Source organism: Chiloscyllium punctatum, chromosome 7 (assembly GCF_047496795.1).
Source record: "Chiloscyllium punctatum isolate Juve2018m chromosome 7, sChiPun1.3, whole genome shotgun sequence".
Classification (NCBI taxonomy): Eukaryota; Metazoa; Chordata; class Chondrichthyes; order Orectolobiformes; family Hemiscylliidae; genus Chiloscyllium; species Chiloscyllium punctatum.
Window position 1 is genome coordinate 69,871,829 of NC_092745.1, and position 12,639 is coordinate 69,884,467.

At 39.0% G+C, this 12,639-nt stretch overlaps 1 protein-coding gene across 1 annotated transcript in view; it reads left to right on the top strand.

Annotated features, from left to right (window-relative positions):
• Nucleotides 1–4,035, top strand: part of LOC140479354 (uncharacterized) — a gene marked incomplete at its 5' end in the record, with an annotated part of 8,280 nt that extends 4,245 nt beyond the window's left edge. The window contains one exon of the mRNA XM_072573263.1: nucleotides 3,729–4,035. Within this exon, the coding sequence (XP_072429364.1) occupies nucleotides 3,729–4,035 (307 nt within the window). The remainder of the gene's footprint in view (nucleotides 1–3,728) is intronic.
• Between the last annotated feature and the right edge of the window lie 8,604 nt (nucleotides 4,036–12,639).

Genomic DNA, 12,639 nt, shown 5'->3' on the forward strand with positions numbered 1-12,639 from the left:
GGAAGGGAAGAGGAAGAAGGAAGAAGGAAGAGGAAAAGAAGAGAAAGAGAAAAGAGAAAAGAGGAAAAGAGAAAAGAGAAAAGAGGAAAAAGAGAAAAGAGAAAAAGAGGAGAAGGGAAGAAGGGAAGAAGGGAAGTAGGGAAGAAGAGAAGAAGAGAAGAAGGAAGAAGGGAAGAAGAGGAGAAGAGAAGAAGGGAAGAAGGGAAGAAGGGAAGAAGGGAAGAAGGGAAGAAGAGGAGAAGAGAAGAAGGGAAGAAGCGAAGAAGAGAAAGAGAAAAGAGGGAAGAAGGGAAGAAGAGAAGAAGGAAGAAGGAAGAAGGGAAGAAGGGAAAAGAGAAAAGAGAAAAGAGAAAAGAGGAGAAGGGAAGAAGGGAAGAAGAGAAGAAGAGAAGAAGAGGAAAAAGGAAGAAGAGAAGAAGAGAAGAAGGGAAGAAGGGAAGAAGAGAAAAGAGAAAAGAGAAAGAGGAGAAGAGGAGAAGAGGAAGAAGGGAAGAAGGGAAGAAGGGAAGAAGGGAAGAAGGAAGAAGAGAAAGAGAAGAAGAGAAAAGAAGCGAATAAGAGAAAAGAAAAGAAGAGAAGAAGAGAAGAAGAGAAAAAGAGAAGAGTAAAGAAGCAAAAAAGAGAAAGAAAAGAAGAGAAGAAGAGAAGAAGAGAAAAAGAGAGAGAAGAGAAGAAGAGAAAGAAGCGAAAAGAGAGAAAAGAAGAAGAAGAGAAGAAGAGAAGAGAAAGAGAAGAAGAGAAAAGAAGAGAAAAGAAGAAGAGAAAAGAGAAGAAGGGAAGAAGGGAAGAAGAGAAAAAGTGAAAAAGAGAAAAGAGAAGAGAAAGAGAAGAAGAGAAAAGAAGAAGAGCAGAAGAGAAGAAGGGAAGAAGAGAAGAAGAGAGAAGAGAAAAGAAGAGAAAAGAGAAGAAGGGAAGAAGGGAAGAAGAGAAGAAGGGAAGAAGGGAAGAAGAGAAGAAGGAAGAAGGGAAGAAGGGAAGAAGAGGAGAAGAGAAGAAGAGGAGAAGAGAAGAAGAGGAGAAGAGAAGAAGAGAAGAAGAGAAGAAGAGAAGAGAAAAGAAGAGAAAAGAAGAAGAGAAAAAGAGAAGGGAAGAAGGGAAGAAGAGAAGAAGGGAAGAAGGGAAGAAGAGAAGAAGAGGAGAAGAGAAGAAGAGGAGAAGAGAGAGGGAGAAGAGAAGAAGGGAAGAAGGGAAGAAGGAAGAAGAGAAGAAGAAGGGAAGAAGAGAAGAAGGGAAGAAGGGAAGAAGAGAAGAAGGAAGAAGGGAAGATGGGAAGAAGGGAAAAGAGAAAAGAGAAAAGAGAAAAGAGAAAAGGGAAAAGAGGAGAAGGGAAGAAGGGAAGAAGGGAAGAAGTGAAGAAGGGAAGAAGGGAAGAAGGGACGAAGAGAAGAAGGGAAGAAGGGAAAGAGAAAAGAGGAGATGAGGAGAAGAGGAGAAGAGGAGAAGGGTAGAAGGGAAGAAGGGAAGAAGAGAAGAAGGGAAGAAGAGAAGAAGGGAAGAAGGGAAGAAGGAAGAAGGAGAAGAGAAAAGAGAAAAGAGAAAAGAGGGAAGAAGGGAACAAGAGAAGAAGGGAAGCAGAGAAGAAGGAAGAAGGGAAGAAGGGAAAAGAGAAAAGAGAAAAGAGGAGAAGGGAAGAAGGGAAGAAGGGAAAAGAGAAAAGAGAAAAGAGGAGAAGGGAAGAAGGGAAGAAGGGAAGAAGGGAAGAAGGGAAAAGAGAAAAGAGAAAAGAGAAGAAGAGAAAAGAGATAAAGAGAAAAAGAGAAAAGAGAAAAGAGGAGAAGGAAGAAGGGAAGAAGAGAAGAGAGAAGAAGAGAAGAAGAGAAGAAGGGAAGAAGGGAAGAAGAGGAGAAGAGAAGAAGGGAAGAAGAAGGAAGAAGGGAAGAAGGGAAGAAGAGGAGAAGCGAAGAAGGAAGAAGAGAGAAAGAGAAAGAGAAAGAGGGAAGAAGGGAAGAGAGAAGAAGAGAAGAAGGGAGTAGGGAAGAAGAGAAGAAGAGAAGAAGGGAAGAAGAGAAGAAGAGAAGAAGAGAAGAAGAGAGAGAAGAGAAAGAGAAGAAGAGAAAAGAGAAGAAGAGAAAAGAGAAGAAGAGAAAAAGAGAGAAGAGAGAGAAGAGAAAAGAGAAAAGAGAAAAGAGAAAGAAGAGAAAAGAAAAGAGAAAAGAAAAGAGAAATGAAAGAAGAAGAGAAAAGGGGAGAAGAGGAGAGAAGAGAAAGAGAAAAGAGAAAAGAGAAAAGAGAAGAAGGAGAAGAGGAGAGAAGAGAAGAGAAAGAGAAGAAGGAGAAGAGGAGAGAAGAGAAAGAGAAAGAGGAAAAGAGAAAAGAGAAGAAGGGAGAAGAGAGAGAGAGAAAGAGAAAAGAGAAAAGAGAAAGAGAAGAAGGGAGAAGAGGAGAGAAGAGAAAGAGAAAATAGAAAAGAGAAAAGAGAAAAAGAGAAAAGAAAGAGAAAAGAAAAGAGAAAGAAAAGAGAAAAGAAAGCAGAGAGAAAGGGGAGAAGAGGAGAGAAGAGAGAGAAGAGAAAAGAAAAGAGAAAAGAAAGAAGAAGAGAAAGAGAAGAAGGGAAGAAGGGAAGACAGGGAAGAAGGGACAAGAGAAGAAGGGAAAAGAGGAAGAAGAGAAAAGAGAAGAAGAGAAAAGGGGAAGAAGAGAAGAAGGGAAGAAGAGAAAAGAGAAGAAGAGAAAGAGAAGAAGAGAAGAAGGGAAGAAGGGAAGAAGGGAAGAAGGGAAGAAAAGAGAAGAAGAGAAAGAGAAAAGAGAAAAGAGAAAAGAGAGAAGGGAGAAGAGGAGAGAGAGAAAGAGAAGAAGAGAAAAAGAGAAAAAGAGAAGAGAAAGAGAAGAAGAGAAAGAAGAGAAAGAAGAGAGAAAAGAAAGAAGAAGAGAAAAGGGGAGAAGAGGAGAGAAGAGAGAGAAGAAGAGAAAAGAGAAGAGAAAGAGAAGAAGAGAAAAGAAAAGAGAAAAGAAAGAAGAGAGAAAAGAGAAGAAGAGAAAAGAGAAGAAGAGAAAAGGGAAGAAGAGAAGAAGGAAGAAGAGAAAGAGAAGAAGAGAAAAGAGAAGAAGAGAAGAAGGGAAGAAGGGAAGAAGGGAAGAAAAGAGAAGAAGAGAAAGAGAATAGAGAAAAGAGAAAAGAGAAGAAGGGAGAAGAGGAGAGAAGAGAGAAAGAGAGAAGAGAAAAAGGAGAAAAAGAGAAGAGAAAGAGAAGAAGAGAAAAGAAGAGAAAAGAAGAGAAAAGAACAAAGAAGAAGAGAAAAGGGGAGAAGAAGAGAAGAGAGAGAGAGAAGAAGAAAAAGAGAAGAGAAAGAGAAGAAGAGAAAAGAAAAGAGAAAAGAAAGAAGAAGAGAAAAAGAGAAGAAGAGAAAAGAGAAGAAGAGAAAAGGGAAGAAGAGAAGAAGGGAAGAAGAGAAAAGAGAAGAAGAGAAAAGAGAAGAAGAGAGAAGAGGAAGAAGGAAGAAGGTAAGAAAAGAGAAGAAGAGAAAGAGGAAAAAGAGAAAAGAGAAAAGAGAAGAAGAGAAAAAGAGAAGAGAAAGAGAAGAAGAGAAAAGAAGAGAAAGAAGAGAGAAAAGAAAGACGAATAGAAAGGGGAGAAGAGGAGAGAAGAGAGAGAAGAAGAGAAAAAGAGAAAAAGGAAGAGAAAGAGAGAAGAGAAGAAAAGAGAAAGAAGAAGAAGAGAAGAGAAGAAGAAGAGAAAAACGAGAAGAAGGGAGAAGAGGAGAGAAGCGAACAGAGAAGAAGAGAGAAAGAGAAAGAGAAGAGAAGAGAATAGAGAAAGAAGAGAAAAGAAAAGAGAAAGAAGAAGAAGAGAAAAGAGAAGAGGAGAAAGAGAGAGAGAGAAGAGAAGAGAAAGAAAGAGAAAGAAGAAGAAAAGAAGAGAAGAAGAAGAAGAGGAGAAAGAGAGAAGAGGAAAAGAGAAAGAAAGAAGAGGAGAGAAGAGGAGAGAGAGAAGAGAAGAAGAGAAAAGAAAGAGAAAGAACTAAAAACATGAGCCTGTATCCTTTTCGAACTAATCCCCCTGCCATGTCTAGCCACCTTCAAAGATCAGTGCATTAATGCCACAAAGATCCATTTATTGTTGCATATTATTCCAGTCATTCGTGCCATTTAGTCTATGGAATCAAGCCATCCTTGTGAACTTCATTTTGAGACACGATTTAAAATGATCAGTCTTACATTTGCACTTTGTACCAGAGTCCTGGTAGGACTTCTGCCATACAGTTTGCATCAACGCCATCTACGTCTAAGCCCGTCTGCCTAGTTATCACGGTCATCTACTACCTTGAGCAGTCTCATCCTTCACCACTATGTCTGCAGTGTGTACTATCCACAAGATGCACTGCACCAAGTCACCAAGGCTTTGTCAACCATATCTCCCAAACCTGTGATCTCTACTACTTAGGGGACAAAAGCAGTACATGGGAACAGGGCCATCTTTATATTCCCTCCAAATCACAAACACTACCTTGAATTGGGCATTTCACTATTCCTTCTTTAATGCTCTGTCAAAATACCAGAGCAACACTGAACAATATTGTTGGAGTTCATTTACAGTATGGACTGCAAGGATTCAAGGAAGTGGCTTGGCATCCCCCTCTCAAGGATAAGTAGGGGTGGTCAATACATACTGCCCTGAGGACAGAAAGCATGAAAAGGTCAGAGGAATAACGAAGGAGCAATCCTGAGTGGTAAAGAATTGGCAGGAGCATGTCACTCAAGTAGTGATTGTGGGGATAGAATAAGTAGAAATAACAGTGATTGAGATGCACCAGCAAAGGGAAAGTGTCCATTACCAAACTTACTTGGATCCACTATTTTTGTTCCCATCTCATCCTTTGTCCTGTTTAGATTTCATTTCTACAAAACCATTCATGTGAGCTTCAGTCCTTAGCTCTGCAAAATTCCACTTATCTAAAATTCTGCTGCTTGTCCCTGTTAGTGGTAGAGTGATACATCTGGAAATAGACCCTTTGGTCCAACTAGTCCATGCTGACCTGTTTTCTAAATTAATCTAATCCCATTTGCCAGCACTTGGTCCACATCCCTCTAAACCCTTCCTATTCATATACCCATCCAGATGCCTGCTAAATGTTATAATTGTACCAGCCTCCACCACTTCCTCTGGCAGTTCATTCCATTCATGCACCCTCTGTGTCAAAATGTTGCCCCTCAGGTCCCTTTTATATATTTCACCTTAAAACCAATGCCCTCTAGGTTTTGGACTCCCTACTCTGGAAAAAGAAATCGTGGATATTCACCGTGTCCATACCCCTCATAAAATCACTACAATGTGGAAGCAAGCCATTCAGCCCATCAAGCTCACACTGACCCTCCAAAGAGCATCCCACCCAATCCTTGCAGCCCTACATTTCCCATGACTAATCCACATAACCTGCACATCCTGGACACTATACCCCCCATGGCCCAACTTGCACATCCTTGAATTGTGGGAGGAAACCTTCAGAGACACAAGGAGAATGTGCAAACTTCACACAGATAGTCACCCGAGGTTGGAATCAAACCCAGGTCCCTGCTCGCTGTCAGGCAGCAGTGGTAGCCACCAAGCCACCCCTCAGCCTCTGAAGCTCGAGGGAGAAAACCCCCAGCCTACTCAGCCTCTTCCTATAGCTCAAGCTCTCCAACTCTGGCAACATCCTTGTAAATCTTTTCTGAACTCTTTCAAGTTTAACAACATATTTCCTATAGTATAGAGACAGAATTAAATACAATATTCTAAAAGTGGCCTCACCAATGTCTAGTATGCAGCAACATGATGTCCCAACTGCTTTACTCAGTGCATTGACCAACGAAGGCAAGTGTGCCAAACACCTTTCTCATAACCTTGTCTATCTGCACCTCTACTTTCACAGAACTATGCACCTACTCTTTATTCGGTAACTCTCCCCAGAAACTTAACATTAAGTGTATAAGTCCTGCCCTGGTTTGCCTTACCAAAATGCAGCACCTCACATTTATCTAAATTAAACTCCATCTTCCACTCCTCAGCCCACTAGTCCATCTGATCAAGGTCCTGTTGTAGTCTGAGGTAACTCTCTTCACTGTCCACTACACCTATAATTTTGGTGCCATCTACAAACCTAGTAACCACGCCACCTATATTCAGACCCAAATCTCTTATATAAATGTTGAAAAGCAGTGGACCCAGATTCGATTCCTGCGGTACACTGTTGGTCACAGACCTCCAGTCCAAAAAACAACTCTCTGTCTCTTAACTTGAAGCTGATTTTGTATCTAGTTGGCTAGCTCCCCTGGATTCCATGTAATCTTAGCTTGCTAACCGGTCTCCCATGCAGAACCTTGTCTAACGCCCTGCCTTCATTAATCTTCTTTGTCACCTCTTCAAAAATTTCAAACATTTTTGCCCCCATGCTCTGGAGCTCCTTCTTTGTTTATCAGTACCCGTAAAATCATCTTATGTCCACCTTCTGTCATTGTCCCTAACTCTCTCATTATAGTTGAGCATATGCATTTTTTTGCTGTCTATGATGCATATTTATGATAACAATTTTATAAACAACAAATAGTTATTTCTTGTTCAACAGCTTTTCAAGCTGCCGTTTATCTGGAAAATGTTTATAATTGGCACAGACTTTCTTTCAAATTGCCAATTGAGAGTTTGTATTCCTTTCTCACTGACAATAAGCACAGATCTAGTTGTTGACAGAGAATAAAGAAAAGAAAATGTAAAACAGGTCTCTAACCACACTTGGTTCCATTACACCACACAGGATAAGGAAAGCTTTGGTAATTAGCAGTGTCATGACTTGGGGCAATTGCAAACTTTTTGTTGAAGTCAGATGAATTAAGTTCAATCAGGAAGAATTAGTCAAATCTTATTAATACCTTATTATTATGTTGTCTTCTATCATAAAGTAATTCAATCTTCCAGTCACAGACCAAACATGTAAAGTCAGAGAGGAGGATGTACAAGAGCTAGTGTATGTGAAAGTTCTAGGTTCGAGGCAGAGCCTGCATCACTCAGGAGGAAGTGAAATTGAACCCTTGCCAATTTCGCTCTGAGAGAGAATGGCTGCCACCACATGCAGTGTGGGGGGGAGGGGGGGGGGGGTGGGGGCATAAGTTACGATTTGTCTCTTCAGGACTGGAGTCATTGAAAATACATCTACTGATTCAATAACGCCACCCATCTGGAATCAACATGAATTTCATTTTCAGGTCATTCTTTTTTCAATAACATTAAAAATGATGACCTCGAGCATTTGTGACCATTCTATAGTCTCCAGCAATGGACTTCTTGTCATGTCAGACACACAAAGTTGTGCAGGCACACTCAAAACTCTCACCTGGGTTTGCTATTTCTATATCACTTTCATGCCTGACAATGCTTTGGAGCTGCCACATCCTTACATAGAACTGTAAATGTACAAGGATGTGATCTGTGATGGGCAAAGGGTGTTTTATTTTCAGAGGAGTGTGCTATCATGTTGGTTAACCATTTGGATTTCACTCCCCCATTATAGGGTTAGCAGTTATGATCTGAAACCTCCAAGGTTACATAGCTCAGAGCTACGTATTAAAGCAAGACCTGGGCCTCTCTGTGACATTTCAATGGCGCAAGGTGTCAATGCCAAACATGGCTCTTCATAGTGATTACTGCAGGGACTCAGGAGTATCATTTCTGATATGCTGCTCAATTCTGACATTTCCCACAGATCATTAGCTCACACATTGTTGATGTATCCTGCAGTTGGATGATTCTTGTGGCTTGGTTAGAAATCCAACAAAAGCATTGACAAAAAGAGCAATTATAATGCTGTAGCCAAGTCCAGCAAGAACAGCAATCCCCAAAGGCTGCTGCCCAACTTCCTGAGGGAGAAGCAGCAATTGAAGATCCACCAGTAAGCTAGAGGAGGATGACCAGCCCCTGAATTTACAGGTCTCTCTGTTATTTTCTAAAGCTCTCAGAAACCCAGTGTAGGTACAGACCAATAACATCCAAGGCCATCATCACCAACTGTGCCCTCTTTTGGAACAGGACCTGAACTCAGGACTGGGTGTCTATCCTTTACTGATGGTTCACAAAATGATATCTACCTGGGAATTTCATACCAGTGGCTTGTTTCAAGGGGCAACTCCCAATCCTCAGCACACAAATGCACCTGAGATGTCACTGGTACCATTTTCTTTAGATGACTGCTCTTACCTACAAGGTAGTTGTAAGTGTGGATGAGCTGTGCAGAACAGGAACCACCATAATCCCTGCACATGTAGTGTCCATATCGGAAATGCAGCACCTTGGTTGCAATTCTTAAAGTGAAAATTCTTTGTGACAACTGGCAATGGTCACATTGTTGTTGTTAGACCAGCTTCTAGTTCCATTTCTTTTACTGAATTTAATTTTGTTGGAATCAGTTGTTGATTCCAAGTTCCCTGAAGCATTTTATTATGTCAATTATGCTATTTAAATGTAATTTGATGTTCTTTTCTGGATCAGAAGGTAAGCTGAGGTCCTGTTTGTGCTCTTAGGTGTAATGTATAATATCCACTGGAATAATGCAAAGATCAGTGGAGTTCTCCTGTTGTTGAGGCCAACATTTATCCAGTGACCAACATTATTAAAATCAGATTATCTAGCCTTTTATCTCACTGCGTTTGTAGAACATCACTATGCACGAATTTGCCATCACAATTTGGTCACAGTTCTAGACTTCAAAAGTACTTTGTTGGCAAAATGTTCTGACAACATGAGCATATATAAAAGCAAGTTCTTTTGTTAAAAGATGCAAATTAATCTCTCTCATTTTGAATTAAAATGTGTTTCATGAATATGTGAACAGTATCTAAAAATCTGACAATTAATTCAATCTGAGAGATCTGAAAGGACAATTTTAATCCGATGTGCCTCGTATGTTTAATTAGCATGTTGTCGGCTGCAGTTAGCACCTTTGCCAAGAGATGGCAGTCTTGTACACTGCGCAGTCACAATGAGGCAGAGTCATGTTAAATGCAATTCCTTTTTGACTAAATCTGAGGCTAACTCATTTTTTAATGTCAATTCCTTACTGTTACAACTTCCAACACCTCTGTTATTTATTTGACTCAGTTTAGAACCAGCTGTCTGCTGATCAATGACTTGAGATACTTTCTGCTTTAAAGTGTGTCAGCATTTTGTTTTACCACCGAACTGTCAACCGAACTTATGTGCTCAAGTCCTGTGGCCATTTAGACTCTCAGCCTTCATACCCAAAGGATTACCATCTGAGATCCTTCAGGTAAGATGGTAAACCAAGCCCTGTCTGCCCTCTAATGTGAATGTAAAAGACTCAATGACACAGTTTTGAAAAAGAGCAGGGAAATTATTTTTATTGGCCTAGCCAATATTTATCCCTCCATCAACATCGCAGAAACAGATTACCTGGCCGTTACTATATCCTGTTTATTGAAATTTTATACACTTAAATTAGAATTTGCATTTCCAACATTAACTGGCTACAGTACAAAAGTGTAAATTCATTAGTTATAATGTGGTCAGTGACATCCTGAGATCCTGAAAGATGTTTATGAAGGCATGAAATTTCTGATCTTTCACTCTAAAGGTGAGGGTAGGGTCCAAGGATGGACTCACCATTGAACCAAATGTTAAAGTTGCCTCAAGTTCAAGGAAAAGCATGTAAGTGTGCAAAACGGTGTCAGGTCTGAAAATTTAACAAAATGTGTTTGTGTGTTTGTTAGTGTGTGTGTTTTGCAGTGATCATTACCTTGACTTGAATGTGTGAATAAACTGTATTTCTGAGTTGAATCTAAAGAGAGTTTGTTGTGGATTATTTTAAAAATTACACTTCACAAACAGAGGGTTCTGGGGAGACATGCCCCTGCCTGTTTCAATAGATTAATAAAAGCCTCTCTGCTTGTGGACAGAAAATGAGAAGAATAAAAGAGCTCAATTCACCTCTCCCCCCTGAATGTGATATGTCTTGTATTTGTCATGTTATGGATTATGCTCATTCTTCTGATCACAGAGCTAGTCTAAAGTATATGCTCAAACATTGCATTCGTGAGCTCTATCTTTGTGACTAATGTCTGAGTAATAACACACCTTGGCTGGTTTCTTTCCAACACTGAGTGTGTGCGTTCATTTGCACACGTTTGTTGAACATTGTCCTTTGTATTTATCTCTTGGTGACTTCAGTTATTCTCCTAGAATTGGCTCTGGTGTGTTAGAATTATTCTGACTGAAGGAGTTTTGACAGCTAGTTCTGGGACTATTCTAAACTGTGCAAACTCCTACTGCTTCCCAGTTTGAATGACAACTGGTTCAAAAAGCTTAGTAATAGATTCAGTTGGACCCTCACATCTGCTACACAGTTATTTAAATTGCTTGAAGTAATTTTGGTCACCCTCATTGATGGGTGTCTATGAATGGCCTACTGGTTTGACTGCATTTTCAACTACAATCGGCTCTTGATTGGAGCATCACTTGCCTGGGCCAAAGAATATTTCTCACTACTTTCCCCTCTTTTGATGAGCTCCAATCTTTTAACCAGCTTTTCTACCCCTGCAACAGATTCTGTACACCTCCTGAACACTCATTCTCCTGGAGATATTTCTCTCAATGTACCTTCCAAAATTCAATCCTCAAATACTTTCTGGACTTCACTGTGCCTTCCACACCTATTGATGAAATTGAGGTAGTTTTTAATAATTCTCAGCACAGACTCTATTCTGTTTATATCAACTCGATCGTACTACAGTGCTTTTAACTTTTATCCTGAATTCCTTCCTTTTGTGTCTTCCCCATTATGTATTTACAATTAGGATATATGTCTTGTTCGTCTAATCTTGCTTGTTAACAAGATCTATGTATCAACATTTCTTGCTGGTTAACAAGGTCTATGTATCAACACTTGTGGGCCAGTTTCGGTTGCAACTCTAGGGTTTTTGGTGCTAATCCTGCTGACCTCCAACTTATCCAACTTACCCCTCATTGATCTGACAATGTTGGCTATGGTACAAAATTATCTTTCCCAGCCCCTTTCTGCATTTCCCTCCAGAATGTCTATTCTCATGTGAACACGGCCCTTGTCATTTATGTGTTTATCATGAATGTTTATATCAATGTTGAGATCTAAATGGAAACCTGGCATAAGAGTGAAGACAACTTTAAATGAAGCTTTCCAACCTGATTTCATCTTCCACCACTTGCACTACCAACACTCTAGTATTGGTGTGATGACTCCTATCATCCAATCCTGTGTTGATGTAACCCCCTATATGTGTGGCATTTTCTCCACTGTTAAATATCTCATCTTGTTCCACTCATTCACTTTCCTTTTAAAATCCTTGTTCTGTATTGTCCATTCAAGTATCACAGTGACTTTTTCAATGAGCTATCTTCATCACTTTCTTCCCTCTCTCTCTACCTAAAGAAGAGAAAAGGGAAAAGAAGAGAAAAGGGAAAAGCGAAAAGAGAAAAGAAAATTGAAAAGGTTTAAGAAGAGAAAACAGAAATGAAGAGAAAAGTGAAAAGAAGAGAAAAGGGAAAAGAGAAAAGAAAATTGAAAAGATTTAAGAAGAGAAAACAGAAATGAAGAGAAAAGAGAAAAGTGAAAAGAAGAAAAAAAGAAAGATGAGAAAAGAGAACAGGGGATGAAAGAGAAAAGATAAAATAAGAGAAAAGAGGAATGAAGAGAATAGAGAAAAGAAGAGAAAAGAAGAGAAAGGAGAAAGGAGAAAAGAGAAAGGAAGTTTAAAGAGAACAGAAGAGATAATAGAAAGAAATAGAAAAGAGAAAAGTAGAGAAATAGAAAAGAGAAAAGAAGAGAATAGAGAAAAGAAGAGACAAATGATAAGAAGAGAATTGAGACAAGAAGAGAAAAGAGAAAAGAGAAATGAAGAGAAAAGGGAAAATAGAAAAGAGAAAAGAAGAGAAAAGAGTAAAGAATTTTATAGCCAAAACAAGAGAAATGAGAAAAGTAGAGAAATAGAAATGATAAAAAAGAAAAGAAGAGATAAGAGAAAAGAGAAGAAAAGTGAATAGAGAAAAGTAGAAAAAAGAGAGAAGAAGAGAAAATAGAAAATGGAATAGAGAAAAGAAGAGAAAAGAGAAAAGAGACAGGAGAAAAGAAGAGAAAAGAGAAAGGAGAAAAGAAGAGAAAAGAGAAAAGAAGTGAAAAGAGACAAGAGAAAAGAAAAGAGAAAAAAGAGAAAAGCGATAAGAGAAAAGAAGAGAAAAGAGAACAGAGAAAAGAAGAGAAAAAGGAAAAGAAAAGAAAAGAGAAAGGAGAAAAGAAGAGAAAAGAGAAAAGAAGAGAAAAGTGAAAAGAAGTGAAAAGAGAAAAGAGAAAATATGAGAAAAGAGAAAAGAAGTGAAAAGAGAAAAGACGAGATGAAAGACAAGATAAAAGAAGAGATAAGAGAAAAGAAGAGGATAGAGAAAAGACGAGAAAAGAACAAAAGAGAAAAGCAAGAAAAGAGAAAAGAAGAAATAAGATAAAAGAAGTGAAAAGAGAAAAGATAAAAGAAGAGAAAAGAGAAAGGAGAAAAGAGAAAGGAAGATTAAAGAGAAAAGAAGAGATTGTAGAAAGATAGAGAAAAGAGAAAAGTAGACAAATAGAAAAGAGAAATGAGAAAAGAAGAGAATAGAGAAAAGAAGAGATAAAAGATAAGAAGAGAATTGAT